Here is a 19291-nt window from a genome sequence, read left to right on the forward strand (position 1 = left end):
CTAACCAAACTCCTCAGTTGCCTCGAATCATAATTCAATTCGAATTAAAATCACCAAGGGAATAAATCGTCACCAATTATGTATATTTTTAGATTGATGTTCTTAGCTTCAATCCCATTGTCAATAAAAATCATGAAATCAATTAAAAATTAATGTTACGCTTACTTTTTGTTTATTAACACAAATTCCCCAAAAATGCTTGTCATCCATAATATGTTGCCATCGATTTTGAAATTTGTGCGTAATAAATTTGGATCGGATGAAAAAAAGATGCCTTGAGAATTTTAATATAAAAATATAACAATTGCATTTCATTCCAGACGATTCGCTCTATTGAATGATTGATTTGGCATTCATGGAATTTGAAAAATTGAATTTCAGAGCTGATATTGTGTTGGTTGGGCTTGTTCAATCCTTTCTATTTTCTATTTGTTGTAGTACACAACGCCAACTTAGAATAAATTCAAATGAAATGTGCCTCACCTTTTTTGCCAATTGACATTAGTAATAACTGGTCGTGAATAGATTGTCCAATTAGCTAATTATATCGGAAAGGGTATTCTTTATCAAGAATTTATGTCAAACACAGTCACTCGATTCGAAACGAGTGCTTATTTTGAAGTCCATTCAATCAGCAAATATGTTTTTTTGCCATTAAGAAATTTTCTTAAATACGATCAAAACATTTGTGGTTATTTGCCCACATTCAATTGATATTTGAAGATTTGATTTTATATTTGAGCTAAACTAAAAAGGATATTGTCTTGGATCACATGTGTTTCTGTAAACTCAATAGCGTTAATGATGATTCATTGTCATTAAAAAGAGATTGTAAATTGTAACGAAAAAGAAATTATATGTATTGAGAATGTGAAGCCTTCAATAACCAATATCCGGTATATCTTCGGCGCGTGTGCATGCAAAAATGTTTCATTATCTTATCAATCAATGTAATACATTTCAAGGTGATTCCATCGATTTCCATTTGATAATTGAATTGATGCAAACAGGAAATTATGAATTTCAAAACATATAGCACATGTGTGATCTGATCCATATATGTTACTCTGTTAAGCGTAACTGCTTTCTATTTAGACCATCTATACACCAGTGTTGTTATATCAAATAAAAATTTACCAAGAATTTTGCATCTTTTTTGAAAATTTACCTCATAAAATCGAATCGAATGGAAAATCATTTTGCCGGGAGAATAATCTATCAAATAGCATTTAACAACGTCATCATCTCATCATCAAGCGAGACAACAATGATGGACTATCGATAAATGAACAGAAGCGACCACATAAATCCATTGTTATCGATGCAGAGTGTTTTTCTGCTCTCTTCCTTGCTCTCATCTCTATTGTGCTCATGGCTTGTTCAGTATTAGTGGTGGTTTGATGCTTAGTACGGGCCACACAGCAATGTAAAAAGCAAGTAGATAGCGGGAGAGAGTGAACAAATATGCCACGTTCAATGGCTCAAATTTACGACGAGTAATAAATAGAAATTTTGCTTTGCAAGCTTTTATTCATGCACAAGATATCCGGCTTTGGATGTTATTGACGGAAAAGGCGATACATTTTTCCCTTTGTGCGAAATACGAAATTCAGAGAAAGCAAGATAGCTCACGTCGTACACGTATCACATTGTGATCTCTGACTCGCTTTGTGAGATGACTACAATCTCTTTGTGACGTTGGTTTTGGCAGAGACTTTGATTTTAAGAGAGTCGTGAGCAACAATCTGCTTTTTTTGCGCACTTGAGTCTTTGGATGGTCTATTCTTATGAATGTCAGAAGTTGAAAACCACTTTATCACAGACGCCTTTTCAATCAATTTTTCGTCGTCGTTGCAATCAAACTGATTAAGCGTTATGAATCACATCTTCCTTTTTTGAACAAATGCCAATGATCGACTTTTTGGACGACAGATTTTCAACACAATAAAATACGATTCAATATCACAATTTATTGCAAAAAAAACCATATCATATACACACACACATCATGAATGACAACAAGTCGTGAATTTTTCATGTAGAAAATGTTGATTGCGAATAATTGGAGAAACACTTCACCACAAACTATCACTGTCTGTCACCAATCTCAAGAGTTCATAATTGACATAATTTGCTCCACTCAAACAGACCCAATACCATTTTGTAATCATAATCAGTCGTAATTTATCCAATCACTCGGCATTTCGATAACAATTATTCGCAAGAGTTTCTACTTTATTCCACGGTTAAATCACACGAATGAGAGAGAAATAGAGGGAAAAAACGAATGTGGTTGTTCACCACTCGCACAAATTTTATAAAATGTTGATTTATGATTTTCAACACGAGCAAAAATTCTATTCGATTCGTTGATATATTGTGCTGTCGTTTGTGGATTTTATGAATCGATTGCATATAAAGATAAAACGTTCTGGTGAATGCGAATGCACTTTTTTTGATTCATTAAAAATGTATTAATGGCATGCGATGCAATTGGTTCCGTTTTGCTGAAAACATGAACATTCGACACACCATTACATCCATCAAATGCTATCGTATCATCAAATGCATTATTCCCAAGGTTGAGTTATTTAATCATAAACTTGATAAACGCGCACACACAATTTCACACTTACATACAGACACCATAGAATGTACACAATTTTGTGTTGTTAAAACAATCGAGAGAGAGAAAGAGAGAGAATAGTGTAGATTCACTTTATGTTATCGTTGCAAAGCGACTCACATCATCTGTTTTATCGTGCAGATGAAATGTATTCACATTCAGAACTTTGGATAAATAATGAAGTGTGAATGATTTATCTCATTTACGACAAAACGACAATGAAAACTTTACAACGAACATAGTAGATGAATTGAGTGATTTCCAAGTCGAGACTTGGAAAGAAAACTTAAAAAAAGCAAACTCCCTCAAAAAGTGTACAGATTGCAATGGCTGCATTTAAATCGATGTGACGTAAAGTAGTTTCTATCGCTCTTCTCTTGCAATCTTCATCGATGATTTTCATAACTGAAATAAATTGTGTTTTCGGTGAATTTCAAATCACTTTGAAAACTCTAAAATAATAGGATTTGCCATTTTCGAACGAGTAACGTTCACTTTTGATTATTACAATCGAATGTTTATAAATGCATTCGCTGAACAGGAGCAGCGTTGATGTTGTTTTTAAGTTTGAAAATTGCAAATTGAAGAAATTGCACAGGATTTGTGTGTCTTATAGCTGAATCTTGGTTTCGAGCTTATACGCATGTGACTGCTATGAATGGGCGGAATGAACGTTCGAGCCAAGGAATTTAAGCGCATCGAATGGTATGATGGATGTGCTGACGAAGCAATTTAGGCACGCCGCATGTTTTTACAAACTATATACAAGAACGCCGAGCATCGTCATCACCATCAGCATTCGGTTGAATGGTCTTTGGTTTACTATAACAACACTTCATGTTTTTACTGCATTACCTCAGCACATAATTCGCATGCACGCATACCATTTTTTGTGTTAGTGCTGGCGCTACTACTGATGCCGCTGCTTTTTTTTCAACATGTTTATCATGACTTTATCGCAACAAAAATGTTTTTGGCACTGTTGAATCTATGCGTCTATTGTGAAATATGCGCTTGTGGAAAAACTGATACAATTCAGTCATACAAAGTATAAATATAATAAAATTCTATTATAAATAAAATTGAGCATAAATGGCTCACATCTTGCAAATTTGATAAAGTTGTTGCAGCTGATGATAGATAGAAAAATCTTTTGATCAGATATATGTAATAAGGCGCTTATCATTTTGCCTACATTGTTATAGTTTTATGTTATTCGGCTGCGCACACTATGCCAATATCTGTTTTTAAACGTTTGCTCTTCCTTTTCTTTTCTCTTCACTTCCGCTGCCACTGTTTCATTGGCGACGAATTCGTATCCAGGACCAGGTTAGTGAATGATTGTGAATCGACAAAATTAATTTGCAGATAATTTTTGAGGACGAAATATAAATATTTTTATAATTTTTCTCCAACAGCATTTTGGGGTCTGATCAATCCAGAATGGTCGCTATGCAATAAAGGAAGACGTCAATCGCCCGTCAATTTAGAACCACAACGCTTACTATTCGATCCGAATTTAAGGCCTTTACATATAGATAAGCATCGGGTGAGCCATCATTTTTATTACTGGTGTTACGATAAAAAGTTTAAATCATCAAAATTTATTAATATCGACAACAAATAAATTCACTCTATTTATGATATTTAAACATTTTCCACATGCAAAATAGATTTAAACATTAATTTCAACGTGGCAAAAAATATAATAAACATTCTTTAATCTCACTATTCAACAACAAAAATGTTTTTTACATTTATTTATGTGTCAATAGATAACTGGCGTACTCGTTAATACCGGCCACAGTGTTTTATTTCGTGTGGATTCAAACAGTAGTCAGATTTACGATGATTCTCGTTTAGCTATAAATATTACGGGTGCTTCTTTGTCATATCGTTATCGATTCGAAGAGATGCACATCCATTATGGGCTACACGATCAATATGGATCTGAGCATAGTGTCAGCAGTTATACATTCCCGGCGGAGGTTAGAATTGAACAAAGAAAAAATAAACTCGAAAACCAAATCGAATTCAATTTTATGCTGAATCAATAATTAAATTATTTTCCCGAACTAATGCACTTTTTCTCTCTCTATTTCTCTCTCATGTTTGGACATAGATACAAATATTTGGTTATAATTCACAACTCTACACAAATTTTACGGATTCAATGAATCGAGCTCAAGGGATTGTCGGCATTTCAGTATTGTTACAGGTAAATATTAGATATCGAAACCGAATTTGTTTCATCCATTTTCAATTTTCTCTCATACACACACACACACTCTCTATCTACATCACATCATTCAAATAACATGTGTTTGTATTCGATATATATTGAAAATATTAATTCGATTTTGTGTGTGTACATTTGGTTTTTGATCCAATCAGAAAGGCGAACTATCGAATGCCGAACTGAGGATACTCACCGAAGAGCTGAACCGAATTCGTTATGGTGATAATGAAGCTAGAATAAAGCACATATCTATACGTGGATTGTTGCCTGACACCGAACACTATATGACATATGAAGGTTCAACGACAGCGCCCGGTTGCCATGAAACTGTCACCTGGATTGTACTGTAAATATTGTTTTTTTTTTTTTTTTTTTTTTTTTTTTTGTATATTTGTAACTTCAATTTTTTTTCCAAATTTTTCTTCCCATTTCAGAAATAAACCGATCTACATCACATTGCAACAGGTATGCATTTTACTTTTTAACTTTATCTAGCACACACATGAATTCTGTCTGATGAATTTTACATCAGCTAAAATCACTCAAACGAACTTGAGCACACACACCCGCGCACATATATTTGCTTTCCATATGGATCAATCGAACATGAAGCATTTCCATTTTTGTTTTGTTGCGTTAATAATAACAACAGGGAACGAAAAAATATTGAATTATACTGTCACAAAGTCTACTAGATGTCAAGAGAATTTTTCCATTTGTCCCGACAAATACAAATAAACCAAAAGAATCGTGCTTGTGCTGCTACTGCACTTCGTTATTATTTGTTTTCATATTCCAAGTTTGCTCATTCTCTTTGATCGAAATGCAATTTCCATTCGACTTCAAATGAAATATATCGATTCATATTTTCAAAAACCCTGAAAAAGCGATGCAAATACATAAGTTTCAGAAATGTAAACAAAAACACATTGCATGCACATAAAATTGTAGCAGGTTTGTTTTTCAGCAGCACTGCTCTGTCAACAACAACAAAAACGGAAAATAGAATAATAAGATGCAAGGCACTAAATATACATATAAATGCAGTTGCAGTTTCAAACCACCACGTCATCGAAAGTTCGAAACGAGATAAAGATCGGGCTTTCCAACATCATGATTCATGACATATCGCGATAGATAGCAGGAGGAGAACGAGTAGAGAGATAGAGAGTGACTGAATGAGCATTTCCCAGTTACCGTTCGATTCGTTGCATTGTGTTTGTTTGTTCGCTATCGCTATAAATAATATAAATCTCATTCTGTTTACCACCACACTTCCCTTCGAACCTTCGATTGAAGTGTTGTTTGCTCTGACATTTTACCATTTTATTTATGTACCCATTCCAAATGAATTTAGTTTTATCATCGTGTCATTGCATTTTCCGAATGAATATGTAAAATATATTTTGTAACATTCAAGTTGAAACTGGTAAACAAACACAAGTGAGCTTGAGTGAGTATGTGAAAGCGAGAGAGAGAGCGAGAGTCAAAGAAATGTTTGTCTGAAAGATATGTCATTTATTCTTGTGTGCTAACAGTTTGCAACAATCCTCTTTCCGTGCGCTTGAGTTCGTTGCTGCGTGTATAAAATTTGACATTATTTCACGCGATACTGTACTATATAATAAACGAACGCGCACGTTCTACCTCGTTTGCATGCAGTTAGAAAATTGTTTTTATAACATTCAAGTAAAACGCATCGATGCACAAAGTATTGCTAGATGTCTATATATATGTACATCTAAATGACAGTTTGGCATCGCCGCATACAACAAAACATTCACTTCGTCTCGCTCACATATTCGATTTGAATATGCACACAATGAGAGACTGTTTGTGCCCATGTTAGTGACATTTACCGAGATAGCGAATTGATAGTAGCTCGATATTGTGGTTGATGTCACCGATATTGATTGAATAACCGTAACAAAACAACATGAACGCATTTATCCGAATGATGGTTTTGTTCGTTCGCCCATTTGTTTATTTTCTAGTATACAACCATTAGAATGAGTCCCTTCAATTCGCTTAATTGAATGCACACGGAAAAATATGCATTCTCAATTACAATGAAAACGTAAAAATAACTTGTGATTTGTGTTGCATACTCATTCTTCATATATACAAAACCATCAATCTTGTTCAATTAGAATATGTTCGATTTTCAATTTGTAATTTCTTTTAAATCTAGATTGTAAAATGTCGAATGGATTTTCTGTGAATTTTAAAATCTAAAATGTAATCAATTTTCCGAAATGAAATAAAAAGCCAATGACTCAAAAATGAAACCAAAACAGCAAAACTAACATTTTAGCTATAATCGTATGTGCGGTTCATTATATGGACGATCAAATGATTTCAATTTTAAATGTCGCAATTTTAAATGTCGATGGGCACAGTCGAAATAATTGTTTTTTTTTCCTTCAAATTTTCATGATAAGAGCTTATTTTGAAGATATCAATTGTCAGTACATGTCAATAGAGACGTTGTGTATCATCCAGTTTTATCATGTTTTTCGTGTTCCTGTTGCATGCATACATCCATACAAAATATATATAGAGAGATTTATACAAAATCCTTTCGTCGTTGTTTCCTCCTCTTCACGTGTAACAGTAATATACACACAAATTCAAAATAAACAAGCGAGCAAGCAAGAAATCGCATTGAAATCGATATTTCTGATGTCGAAACAAGTACATGGTTGTGAACCGAATATGGCAATAGAATGTTTTGATATTTATGCGAATGTGTGTGTATGATATTTGATTACATTGGAAGTGATATATGATGACATCGCAAGCAATATTCAAACAATGAACATTGCAATTAGGCTTTTTCGACATTTGCCAACGGCCACTTCAATACACGACAACAATTGTGTGTATTTCGGTCTAAACTAACACAAACCACCGAATATCACTGGTTACAATCTTCGAAATTTATTCGTATTCTATAATAGAACGTTGAATTTTTAATCGGTTTCGTTTAAAAAATTCAGTTTACAATCGTACAATAGCATACGTATCTCAATTTATTGCATGTTTACCGACGAGATTCAAAATATGATATTTCTATTTTGTAGCTGGATTTTCGGTTCGATAAAAAAGAAATTCACTGTTTTGTCTCGCTTATTTTGGATAATTTATGAATGTGAATAGAGTGGTTCGAATAAATCGTTTCCGAAATTGTTGTCTTCGATATATATTTGCGATTGAACATTCATAATTTCCACATTTTCCAAACAAGTTACAATCAGCACTTTAAGCCTTGCCAAACTTAATAGTTTGAATGAATATCGGGTAAAAAATACAACAGTCCACACTTCTGGCTGCACACATACACACACACATACACACATCATACATAAATAGTGGCATATACTTCAATTTCATGGTCAAATAAACAATTTAATTTAGTTCTCGATTTTTAAATGGGAAAAGTATTTTGGGTTTATAAATAGCCGGGAAATGTTGTTGCTTTTTTTTGTTCGTGGCACATTTGGTCGGTCAGTGTATATTTTTTGTGTCATCTAACTCGTATAGTGTGTTTGATTTACGGAATCAATTATTGCTATTGTATCAAGCATGTCGTAGTCCTTTAATTGGGTAATTTCAACAACAAGAGAAAGAACAAATAGAGCAAAAACCACACGGCAAACACTGTGCACTGTTATCATTGTATAAAATGCCCAATGTTGTCGCAGGAAATTCTCGTAATGAATGTTTTCAGTGACTATTTACAATATGTGCAGATTGTTTTTTTTTTTTTTTTGTATGTGAAAAACCACCAAATTGAAATTCTAATGAAAATGAGAAGAATGAGTTTTTACCTCTATTTTCTATATACGAAGAGGCATTAAACTTCCAATCATTTCAAATGGGGCATCATTTTTTGCTGGCACAAAAAAAAATCCATTTTGATTTCCTATAACTTCTTTTAATCTCTCCCCTGCTATTCGAAAGTATCAATAGCTGGAGCAAATCAATTCAGGTTGCCATTCATCATCGTTGAATGAAAGCATTCAGTATATATGCATAGAGCCATTAAAGCATTTCATTGTTTTAATTCAAATTGCAAATAAAGAACTTCCTATTTGCTCTTCCTGCGTTTGAAGGACTCTCCGGGTTTTTTTCTACTTCTATTCTTCCTAGTGTTCTGACGTTACTCATTTGGTTTTTGCTAATATCAAAACATATGCCAAAAGTTTAATATCTATTTTGATTCAACGAATGGTAGCCTGCTGCATGAAAGAGCGAGAGAAAGGCTTACGCGGATAAATGAATAATAGAAGCACATAACTCATCTGGGCTCATTTTAACATGGCACATTTTTTGGACAAAAAAAGAGACTGGCCGAGAGAAAAGAAAACAAAAAGAAAGCAAACAAGCGAAAACCTCATTGGAAACAATAGCAAAACGCACGTGTATTGGTCAAAAAGCCGAAATAAATTAAATGTGTGCATGTCCGTGTGTATTTGTGCGAACAAATGCAGAAAAAATGAGTACCGTTTTTTTCATTTTTGGTCAAAACTCCACCGAAACTATTCGACCGAAACGTAATGGAAAAACGAACATTGATGTATATTTTGTACTTTTGTATTGTTTGCTTTTGCTGAACAGATTGACTTTGCTCATACTCTTGCGTGGCTCTAGCACGCTCGCGCGCGTGTGTGTGTGTGTGTTTGCACACGTCTGCCTTGTATGTACAACCGTTATAACATTTTAATCTGTAGCGAATGTGAAAACTCGTTCGAAATTAACAGCAAATACATTTTTGTATTATATTAACTGAATGTATAGCCGTAATTTTTTATTCATGTCTTCTCACTTTGACCGTTCTTTGTTTTCCCGTTCAAACGCTATTTTCGCCGATGATGATTCTCTCTATCTCGTTTTTTTACAACTTCATTCACTTCTACGGCCTTAAAACACTTTTATTAACTTTCCAACTACTCATTTGTTACATCATTCTGTATGTGAATTCAATTTTTTTATCGATTTTTTCCTGTATTATTTCTTGTTCATCCTTTTCGTGTACTTCCGCATCCGATGATTGGACGTGCCCATTTTGTGATTGGATGAAATTCTCGGAATCGACAAAAACTAACCCACCACCATAATAAAGTTGCATGCATTGAGGCGGCTCATGCAAGGAACACCCGAACATCCAAAAGCACCATTGGGAAATAATTTTCGACCACCGCAACCATTATTACATCGACCTGTACGTACAAATATTGACTTTCGAACGAAACAAAATGGAAAACTATGTCCGAGCATGTATCGCGACGTTCATTACAAAGGTAAGCTTCACCCGTTCACTATGGTACTGAGCTCATTATAATGGATTTTCACGAAAATTAAAAAAAATTATATTTATCGATTTCCACCCCTGATTCTTTGAAACTCTCTTTTTTTCCCCTATACTGGCTGGGCAACAATTAAACAAATTATTTACTGGATTTTTCGCTACGTGACCGTCTGCTCCCTTTTTTTTGCTTTTCTACATTTTATTTTTTATCTTCATTTTTATGTGCATGAAAATGGCATGATGATGTTCAGTGAACATTCACGAAAATGCCATCGTTCGCCACAACAAAGACACACATTTAATTAAATACGACTCATTTTCCAAAGGGAATTACGATTAATTGGGTTATATGTGTATGGCGTTACGTCATTTAGACAACAATAAAAACCAATATAGTAAAATTGTAATTGCCGTCATTTTGTATCATCGTTTTATTTTGTTTTTAGAATAATCACTTAATTTCAAAAAACGTGCGCGGCTTGAGCTGAAAATTAAAATAAAAATTCTTTTCTTCTCTTTTTCTTCTTGTTTTTATGTGTTGTCCCTTTGTACATCATGCGAACCATCACAATCAACCATAATGCAAAAACCTTTATCACATGTTGTGTCATCATTGCTTTTTTGTTGCAACGCTTCATTGCCCTACCCTTGGTCATCGTCACACCATCAACTCTTTCATTATCTTATCACACCGTCACCACAGCAAATAGTTGGAAAGAGCACTAAAACGTACGTCACAACAAAATTGAGAAAAAGATTATGAACGAAAAACAAATAGCAACATGAAAACATTATGAAAACTATAAATGATTTTGTTTTTAATCAAAAATACTAACAACACGAATTGAAACAAGCAAACAAGTGAAATAGCTTTCAATATATATTGAAGAGATGAAAAAGAATTATATTTGCATGGAAAAAAACAACATCTCAATTGTTGTTTACTTCGTCGTCTCTCAATGTGCTTGCCATTACAAATAAGAGTGACGTTGGATTTAGACTTAAGAAGAATGGCGTTTAAAAAAGAGACGAAATAATGGCATGAAGCTGGAAAAAGAAACTGAATGAACTTGTCTATGGAACGTCACATCAAAAAAGCGAACAATCCAATTTCTTCCATTGTTTCCTTCGTGGGTGCTTGGAGTTCACAATGATGCCGTCGTCGTCATCGTCATCACTGCCGCTGCTGTTGCTGCGTCGATAAAAATACAAACATTCAAGTCGTATCGTCGAAAAATATTACATGCAAATTCTATCAGAAACACAAACGGCCAAAAAAAAAAAACAACAGAACCGAAGCGAACATAAATCAAAGACGAACGAAAGCGAGAAAAGCATTTGTGCATGTCTGTCGGGTGTTGGCTGCTACATGCACATCGAAACACAAACGAAAGAACAAAAAATTACTATCGTATCCATTGCATTCAACATGAAACGGTTCGAAATCAAACAATTTAAAATGCAAAAGTGAAAGGGAGAGGGCGAACATTTTTTTTTGTTATCTCTCACTCAACATCCTCAAGTATCACATAGAGTCAAAGATTCATTCTGTCATATGAACGAGATGCAATACAGTTGTACCAAACAACTTCCGCTGTGTGTAAATCTGCCTGAATCTCTGTGTGCTATGCACATCTTACTCTATCTACTATTTGCTTAATAATTTCAAAATTTCCAAGCAAGGAACATCACAGCAAAAAGAATTTTGAATATGTGCCGTTCTCAGCATTGTGAGCAACAAAAAAAAGAAAGAAAGAAAAACTGAACAAAGAATAATAAGAAGAAAACGAAAGACGCTTCATAACAAAAGATAGGAAAGTAAATTGAAGACGACAAGTAGTCAAGAAATGTAATGGAATTTTCTCAAATACTTCCACTTGTAAGTTAAACAGAATGCATTTTCGCCCGAAAATTCATCCAAGTTCGAGTGAAAGACACATATAAACACAGAGGAAAACATCCACAACCAAAGATGGCATTGGTACGATGAAAATTTTTAAGTAATTTTTAAAGGATTAGGTAATAAAATGAATTTATTGTGATTATAATTGATCACAACATGTAAAAGAATTTGTGAATTTGCAAGAGCTCTTTCTCTGCCAATAAAATAGTACATGTTAAGGTATTGAATCCAGTTTCAGTGAAAATGCCATTCCAAGTGTTTCAATTTCATTATTCAATGCATTTGAAGAGTGCTTCCGTCAATTTTGCATCGATATTATTGCTTTGAATCGTCTGTCACAACTATATCACATTTCAGTTCAAGTTCTTTTAGTTTCGATTAGTTTTTTCCATTTCTCTATGACAATTAAATTGCGTTGAAAAATGCATTTTCTTCCAACTTGACAGATTCTTTTGTTAGAACTTTAACATTACCTTTCTTCTGTAAAGTTCTAATATGAGTATTTACAAAAGGAAAAAAATAATTTGAAAATGTTAAATTTATTTTTTAAAATGTTTTTTTTTTGCTTCAAAATCTCTTTCGAAGAGATGCTCGTTAACTAACGCAAAAATTCCAGTGGCAGAAGTAAAAAAAAAGTCAAAAATCCAAATGTGACCACATTATAATATATGATATGTTTGTGCAATGAGTTTCCGTATACTATGGCACTGATGGCAAAAAAACACTAGCGCGTAAGAAAATCAAATGTAAATAATTGAAAATCTAATTTGTTATGCTTCAAATGAGCGCTTGATGCAAGAAAAAAACTAATGTGCAAACTCAAAAATTGAATGATTTCGTTTAAACAAAAAGTTTCGAAATGTTTCCCCATTAAAATCATTGTCTCAAAAATCTTTGTTTGAAAAATCCAAACGTACAACTTGTGAACAATTTATAAAAAAAAACAACAACAACATTTTCAATGAAGAATGCATAGTTTGGTGTATACAACTATGAAATGCTTAAATTTAAACGAAAAAATAACAAGAATTAAAATTGTATAAAATAACATTAAGGACCTAACATATTTAAAATGAATAAACTATAAATAATAATGGATAAAGATGAATGACGAAACTAACCTAAATTCATAAACTAGTCGTATCTGTAGGAAAGAAAAATGAAACAATTAAGACACATATCAGAGATTTTTATTAAGAAAACTAATAATTTTGAAAGCAAAAACCTAGAAAATTCAACGTGTATTTAATTAATCTGAGAATTAACGCTTGCTGAAGGTTGATTATTATACAGAGAGAGGGAGAGAGAGAGAAGGAGAACAAGAACAACAAATTGTTAAAAGTATTTAATTTTCATTTCGTTTTTTTTTTTTATTGAAAAGAGAATTTGGGGCAAAAGAAGCGAACAGCTGGAAAGGTTCCCACAATGCGGTAAAGTCGATTCAAACTTGCACACCATTTTTCGGTAATGCACATTTTGCATCATTTAGAATGTTCACCTGTGCAATTGGCCTATATTTTTCATTACTTTTTATCCCAAAATGAGAAAGAGAGAGCGTTTCATTAAACCAGTTCATTCATGCACACACTTAAGTTTTAAAGATGGAACTTAAGAGCTTTTATACTACTTACATTTCGGCTGTAATAATTCATTGGATACACAAGCTGCATACACTACTATCAAAAATGGATTACCTTTTAAGGGGGCTCGTATGCTCTTTATTCTATGAGATAATTTATAGTCTAATTGAGGAACATTTAGATAAGATATGATCCATTTTAATTATCAGTCGAGACAGTGAAAAATTGAAAGCGTTTAATTTATAATGAAATAAACGCCGATAAATGTATATGGAAACAAACACATAAAAATCGAAATAGATTTCAACGATTAAAAATGTTAAATTATTCATGTGACGAATTTAATAACTCAACAACTAGACAAAATCAATAAATGGATTTGGGTTTGGAGTTAATGGACAGTGGTGTTGAATTATCAAAACTTTCAATTGACAAAGATATACTTTTATACACAGTGACGCAAAGACGTCTCTCGGAAGTGGCACACACCAACACAGTATTTATATGCACGGCATTTCGTTCTTATCGAACATTTAGCATAGTCTTCGTCTGTGCCGTTTAAAAGACATTTTTCATGACTGCTTCACAAAGCAGTCCAAATGTGTTGACGGCCGCTTGAATATTCGAAAACTCGTTAAAAAAAATAACGTTTATACAGTTTGAATGTCAAAACAAATCAATTTCAATGGCACAGACCAGTCAACAGGTGATATATGAGATTTAATAAAGTGCTTACTCACACATACCGATCAGCGTATCGAATTGTAGACACGAACATGTTTTTCTTTTCGAACAGTGGGAGCTTTTGTTATGTTGTTATTCTTTTCTGTTTATTCGCAAATCTTCGATTTTGTTCAAATTCTTATGAGATTCAATCACGAAATAATCATTTTTATTGAAATTTATTTTATCCTTTCAAGTTTCAATGTTCAGATGATTACAATCATTAGAGATTTATAAAATAATTTTAGAATACAGTTAGCTAGTTAATCGATTGGATTGGTTTGTTTTGTGACACATCATCCCTTTGATTACGTTGATTTGGTTTAATTCGACTGTATTCAATTATTTAAATAAATAATGATGAAACCTTCTAACTAAGACAGAGCAAATAATTGAAAATGAAAAAAAAAGTAATAATAATAATTTAAAATAAATAATATATTGTTGTGTATATTGAACATTACACACCGAAATCAGCAATGATGCAAGAAAATTAGTAAAATTTTATCGGTAATTTGTGACAGGTAATTCAGGAAATTGTGAATGAGAATATCGAATTGGAGAATTTAAAAAAAAAAAAAAACGATAAAAATTGTATTGAAGGTGATGAAGAATGCAGAAAATTGTTGTTGTCATTAATGAAGAAGAAGAAGAATAAGTAAATAGAGAAATATACAAAATTGACTAAATAAACTTGGAGTATATAAAATGAAAATAAAGTTTTGTGTATTTTTCAAATTAATTTTCCAACTTTCTGGCAATGGAGTGGGGAGTACAAGGCGAATAAGTTCTTGTAAGTCATCGAAAAGGTAACTTGTATATTTCAGGTGTGTTGAACCAAAAGTTTTTTTTACCGAACACACTCGTGTTCCCCTCTTCGACCATAAAAAGAACGGAAACAAACAATTTGTACAACAGCAAGACTTTCTACGCTGAATCGATTGTTGTAGACAGTATCAAACTTTGAAATTCTTCTGGCTAATTGAAATCACCGGAAAATTATTAAATTAATCTTGATCTAAAATTGATGTGATGTAACTGCAATCTATTCAACGATATGTAAGGTAATTTATTAAGTGGACGCATTTGAGAAGTGCAATAGCGACGATTTTGTGAAGTCGAGCCACTGGCATTAGTGAAATTGTAAATTGTTTTACAAAGTCATAACACCCAAGGCGATTTGTGTGCCGGTTGTTTGTGTGACGCGATGATGAGATCGATGTTGTGCGGATGTATAGGTATTAGAAATATGTTTGGAGTCCCATGATAGTGTGTATCGCATGCTACCTACCATAAGAAGTGAATACACATTGAAAAACTATCATTACACACAATACAAGATTCAGCGATTAATTTTCGGAGTAAGCACTTTGCATTGGCCACTTTATGCATGCACATTTGTACACAGTTGGGTGACCGTAACGTGTGTCATATAAATGACGATGCGATAAACTATAACGATCAACCTGATAAAGCCAACAGAGTGTCAGTTAAGAAAGCGTCTGTGCTGCAGTGCTCGTAAGTATACATTTGCTCCAACCAATATATGAACATACGAGGGTTGCTCCATAATTTTTTTTAAAAACATATATAACACAGTTGTTTTTTGTCGAAAATGGTTTTATTGTTTTTCAAAATATTCCCCGAGATGATCGATACACTTTTGCATTCGATGAAACCATTTGTCATAGCATTCGTGCCACTCCGAAACTGATATCTCCAAAACGTGTGTTTTGAACGCTTCAACTGCTTCTTCTGGTGTCGAAAATCGTTGACCACGTAGTTTTTTCTTCACGCTTGGGAACAAAAAAAAGTCATTGGGTGCCAGGTCAGGACTGTACGGTGGATGACCCATCAGTTCGATGTTTTGACCGGTCAAAAATCGAGTAGTTTGAAAAGATGTGTGAGAGCTCGCATTATCGTGATGAAGAATTATTTTGCGACGGTGGTTGTTTTTTCTTATTTCACCAAACACTTCGGGCAAACAAATGGTGGTGTACCAATCAGAATTGACGGTCTTACGAGCCTCTAGTGGAACTGTTGCCACATGACCACTTATCGCGAAAAAACAGGCGACCATTTGCTTCGCAACACTTCGAGCTCGAACAACTTTTGTTGGGTTATCTTCACTTTGAAAGACCCATACAGTCGACTGCTGTTTAGTTTCGGGCTCATACGCGTAGATCCATGATTCGCCACCAGTGACGATTTTATTAACGTCTTTTGAAGCACCACGATTGAATTTCTTGAGCATTTCTTTACACCAACTCACACGAGCCATTTTTTGTTCATCGGTCAATTTATGTGGGATCCAACGAGAGCAAATCTTTTTTACGGCTAAATGTTCATGCAAAATTGTATGTATGCTGTGGGATGAAATGCCCAAAGATGCCTCAATCTCACGGTAGGTCACATGACGATCTTCCATAATCAGTTTTCTGACAGCATCGATGTTTTGTGGCACAACAGCCGATTTTGGACGACCTGTATGAAACTCGTCTTTGAGCGAACTACGACCGCAACGGAATTCTTGGTACCAGTTATAAATTGTCTGAAGGGTTGGTGCTTCATTGCCAAAGGCCAAATGAAGTCGATCGAAACACTGTTGTTGAGATAATTTACTTCGAAAATCGTAGTAAATCATTTTACGAAAATCTTCACGTGTAAAATTCATTTTTTTGTTGAGTCGCAGTTTACCAGTCACTGTAAACAATACAAATAGCGTTCGTACGACAAAAGGTTCAGGGCACGAATACATACCAAAACATCAAACTTTACGAATATGACAATGGTTTACATCGGGCAACACTATAAGTACCATTTTAAAAAAAATTATGGAGCAACCTACGTATAAATGCGCATATCGTAGCAAATGCTTCGGACTTTTATTCGATCTCTATGTGTGCAAATTAGTGCCGAAACTCTTAATTATGTCGTTACTTTCTTCGGAGTTGATTGTGTGATGTTTGGTGAGAGTCGCTTACTCCATTCTATTTCTCTCTCTCTACGTTTCTTTCTTTTTGCTCTCGCAGCGTACGTATACATTTGGGTTATGAGGAACGTAAGCTGCATGATGCGAATGGAATTTTGTATGAACGAGTCTAGCAGTTTCAGTAGACGACGATGTGCCAGTACAAAATTATCCCATGAGATCAATAAACAACGGTCTCACGTTTCACATAAAAACTGATGCTTCAAAATCTTTTCGTTTTTGTTTCTAGTTCAAGTCTTCAAGTGCTGCTCATCGAATAAGAGCAGGCTTTGTCTTAGAATTGTTCTGTACACTTTGACCTGACTCATTCACACTGAAAACAGTGCATAACTATCTATTTTCTCTTCAGTTTTATTTTTATCCGCCTCTTTCTGCGCAATTTTTCTGCTGGTTTTCTTCTATTTTTTGCCGGCATGTTATTAGATTAACTGTCTTGAGATATATACACACATTTATACAAACAATTTCATTTTCTCCAGCCATGTTTTTCTTTGTCTCGTTCTCTCTATCATTTACACACATGCTCTTCCACTCGTCGCATTTTAATCACACATTTAGCCATTTACTTTTATTCGGAATGGGAATGCTCTTTCTTTTGCACGAAATAATTGTGAATTGTTCGGCCCGGTAAGCGATATGGCTAGAGTCAATCGACCAGATGGATACAATTCCCCCGTTGGAATATCCAAACCACACTGATTTTTTTTTGTATGAGAAAAACAGTGAGAAATGGTAAGAAAGAGAAATAAAACATCACAATGGAACTGTGCCAAACGGTTTTGATTTGATTGCAAAAAAAATCAGCTTTCTCAATCCATTTTTGATACAAACACACATTTTAATAAAACTGAAATTTTCTCCCATTTCAAAAAAAAAAAAAAACAAACAAACAAATGTATTGGCCAAAACTCAAGTTTTAGTAGTTTATTTTCGTAGCATCGTCAGAGATTGTATTTGTTATGGAATATTTCTGTAGAAATTTTAGCCATTCATAAAGTGAACGAACTCGTTTCCATATGGTTCAACAATTTCGATAGAGCATATCCAAGTTCTGAAATAGTTGACCAATTTCACTGATTATTTCGATACATTTTTTTTCTTCTTCTTTCGTGTTGTGACAAACTTTCTTTGCAAGAAGTTTCGTCTATATTACCATTTTAGTTCTAATGTCTCAATGCGTTTGGAATGAAGAAACGACGAAAATTTAATTATGCCATGAACTACCATTACAAACATATTTGTTCCAATTCAAAGTTTATGAATGGCCGTTTGTTGTTTGTTTGAATTGCATATTCATTAATTTCGAGCAATTGAACCACGGAATGAATGTGAACGTTTTTCCATTCAATTTCGATTTACCAAGGAGTTTTCTATCGCATTAAATTTAGATTTGATTGCATTTTCGTGATTTAAATTTAGTGAAATAACATACGCTTTTTGTCATTCACAAGTAAATCGATTGATAGGTATTAATTTTAAACTGTCTACTCCCGGAAATCAAATAAAACACTAATTTTATTTATAGATTGCTCTATCTGTATCATTTTTATATGAAACTAAACGGATGTATAGTCAAATGTCCAGTCATGTGAAATTCGAAACCAGGGACTAGGATTTAATCAATAATGTGCGAGGGGGGGTTACCCCCCTGTAATTTGGATGAGAAAATCTTTTTCGCGAAAATTATTCAAATTTGCTAGGGTTTTTGATTCTAAAAGTGAAGACCTTTTTTTAGCTCATAAGGTTTTTGGTTCCGAGTGAACTATTCCGATTTGCTAGGGTTTTTCGCGGAGAAAATTCTTTAGATTTGCTAGGGCTTTTCGCCTCAAAAAGTGACTTCCAAAAAAAAACGAAAATTTATCTGATTTGCTAGAGAAATTTTTGGTTTCGAAAAACCACCAGCGACAACGATATTTT

At 33.7% G+C, this 19291-nt stretch overlaps 1 protein-coding gene across 3 annotated transcripts in view; it reads left to right on the forward strand.

Moving 5' to 3' along the window:
- LOC116341157 (carbonic anhydrase-related protein 10) overlaps positions 1-12530 on the forward strand; it is a 41573-nt gene extending 29043 nt beyond the window's left edge. For 2 of the 3 annotated variants that reach the window (XR_004201137.1, XR_004201138.1), the window contains exons 4-12: positions 3950-3955; positions 4045-4175; positions 4402-4614; positions 4749-4844; positions 5021-5211; positions 5300-5330; positions 9991-10168; positions 10428-10579; positions 10880-12530. Coding sequence is in view for 1 of the 3 variants with exons in the window: in XM_031768067.1 (XP_031623927.1) it covers positions 3950-3955; positions 4045-4175; positions 4402-4614; positions 4749-4844; positions 5021-5211; positions 5300-5330; positions 9991-10168; positions 10880-10902 (869 nt within the window). In the remaining 2 variants the exon portion in view is untranslated. The remainder of the gene's footprint in view (positions 1-3949; positions 3956-4044; positions 4176-4401; positions 4615-4748; positions 4845-5020; positions 5212-5299; positions 5331-9990; positions 10169-10427; positions 10580-10879) is intronic. The other variant, XM_031768067.1, reaches the window with a different exon arrangement.
- Positions 12531-19291: the final 6761 nt, after the last annotated feature.

The sequence above is a fragment of the Contarinia nasturtii genome, unplaced genomic scaffold, assembly GCF_009176525.2.
Source record: "Contarinia nasturtii isolate CC-2019 unplaced genomic scaffold, AAFC_CNas_1.1 Cnas_scaffold_695, whole genome shotgun sequence".
Taxonomy (NCBI): Eukaryota; Metazoa; Arthropoda; class Insecta; order Diptera; family Cecidomyiidae; genus Contarinia; species Contarinia nasturtii.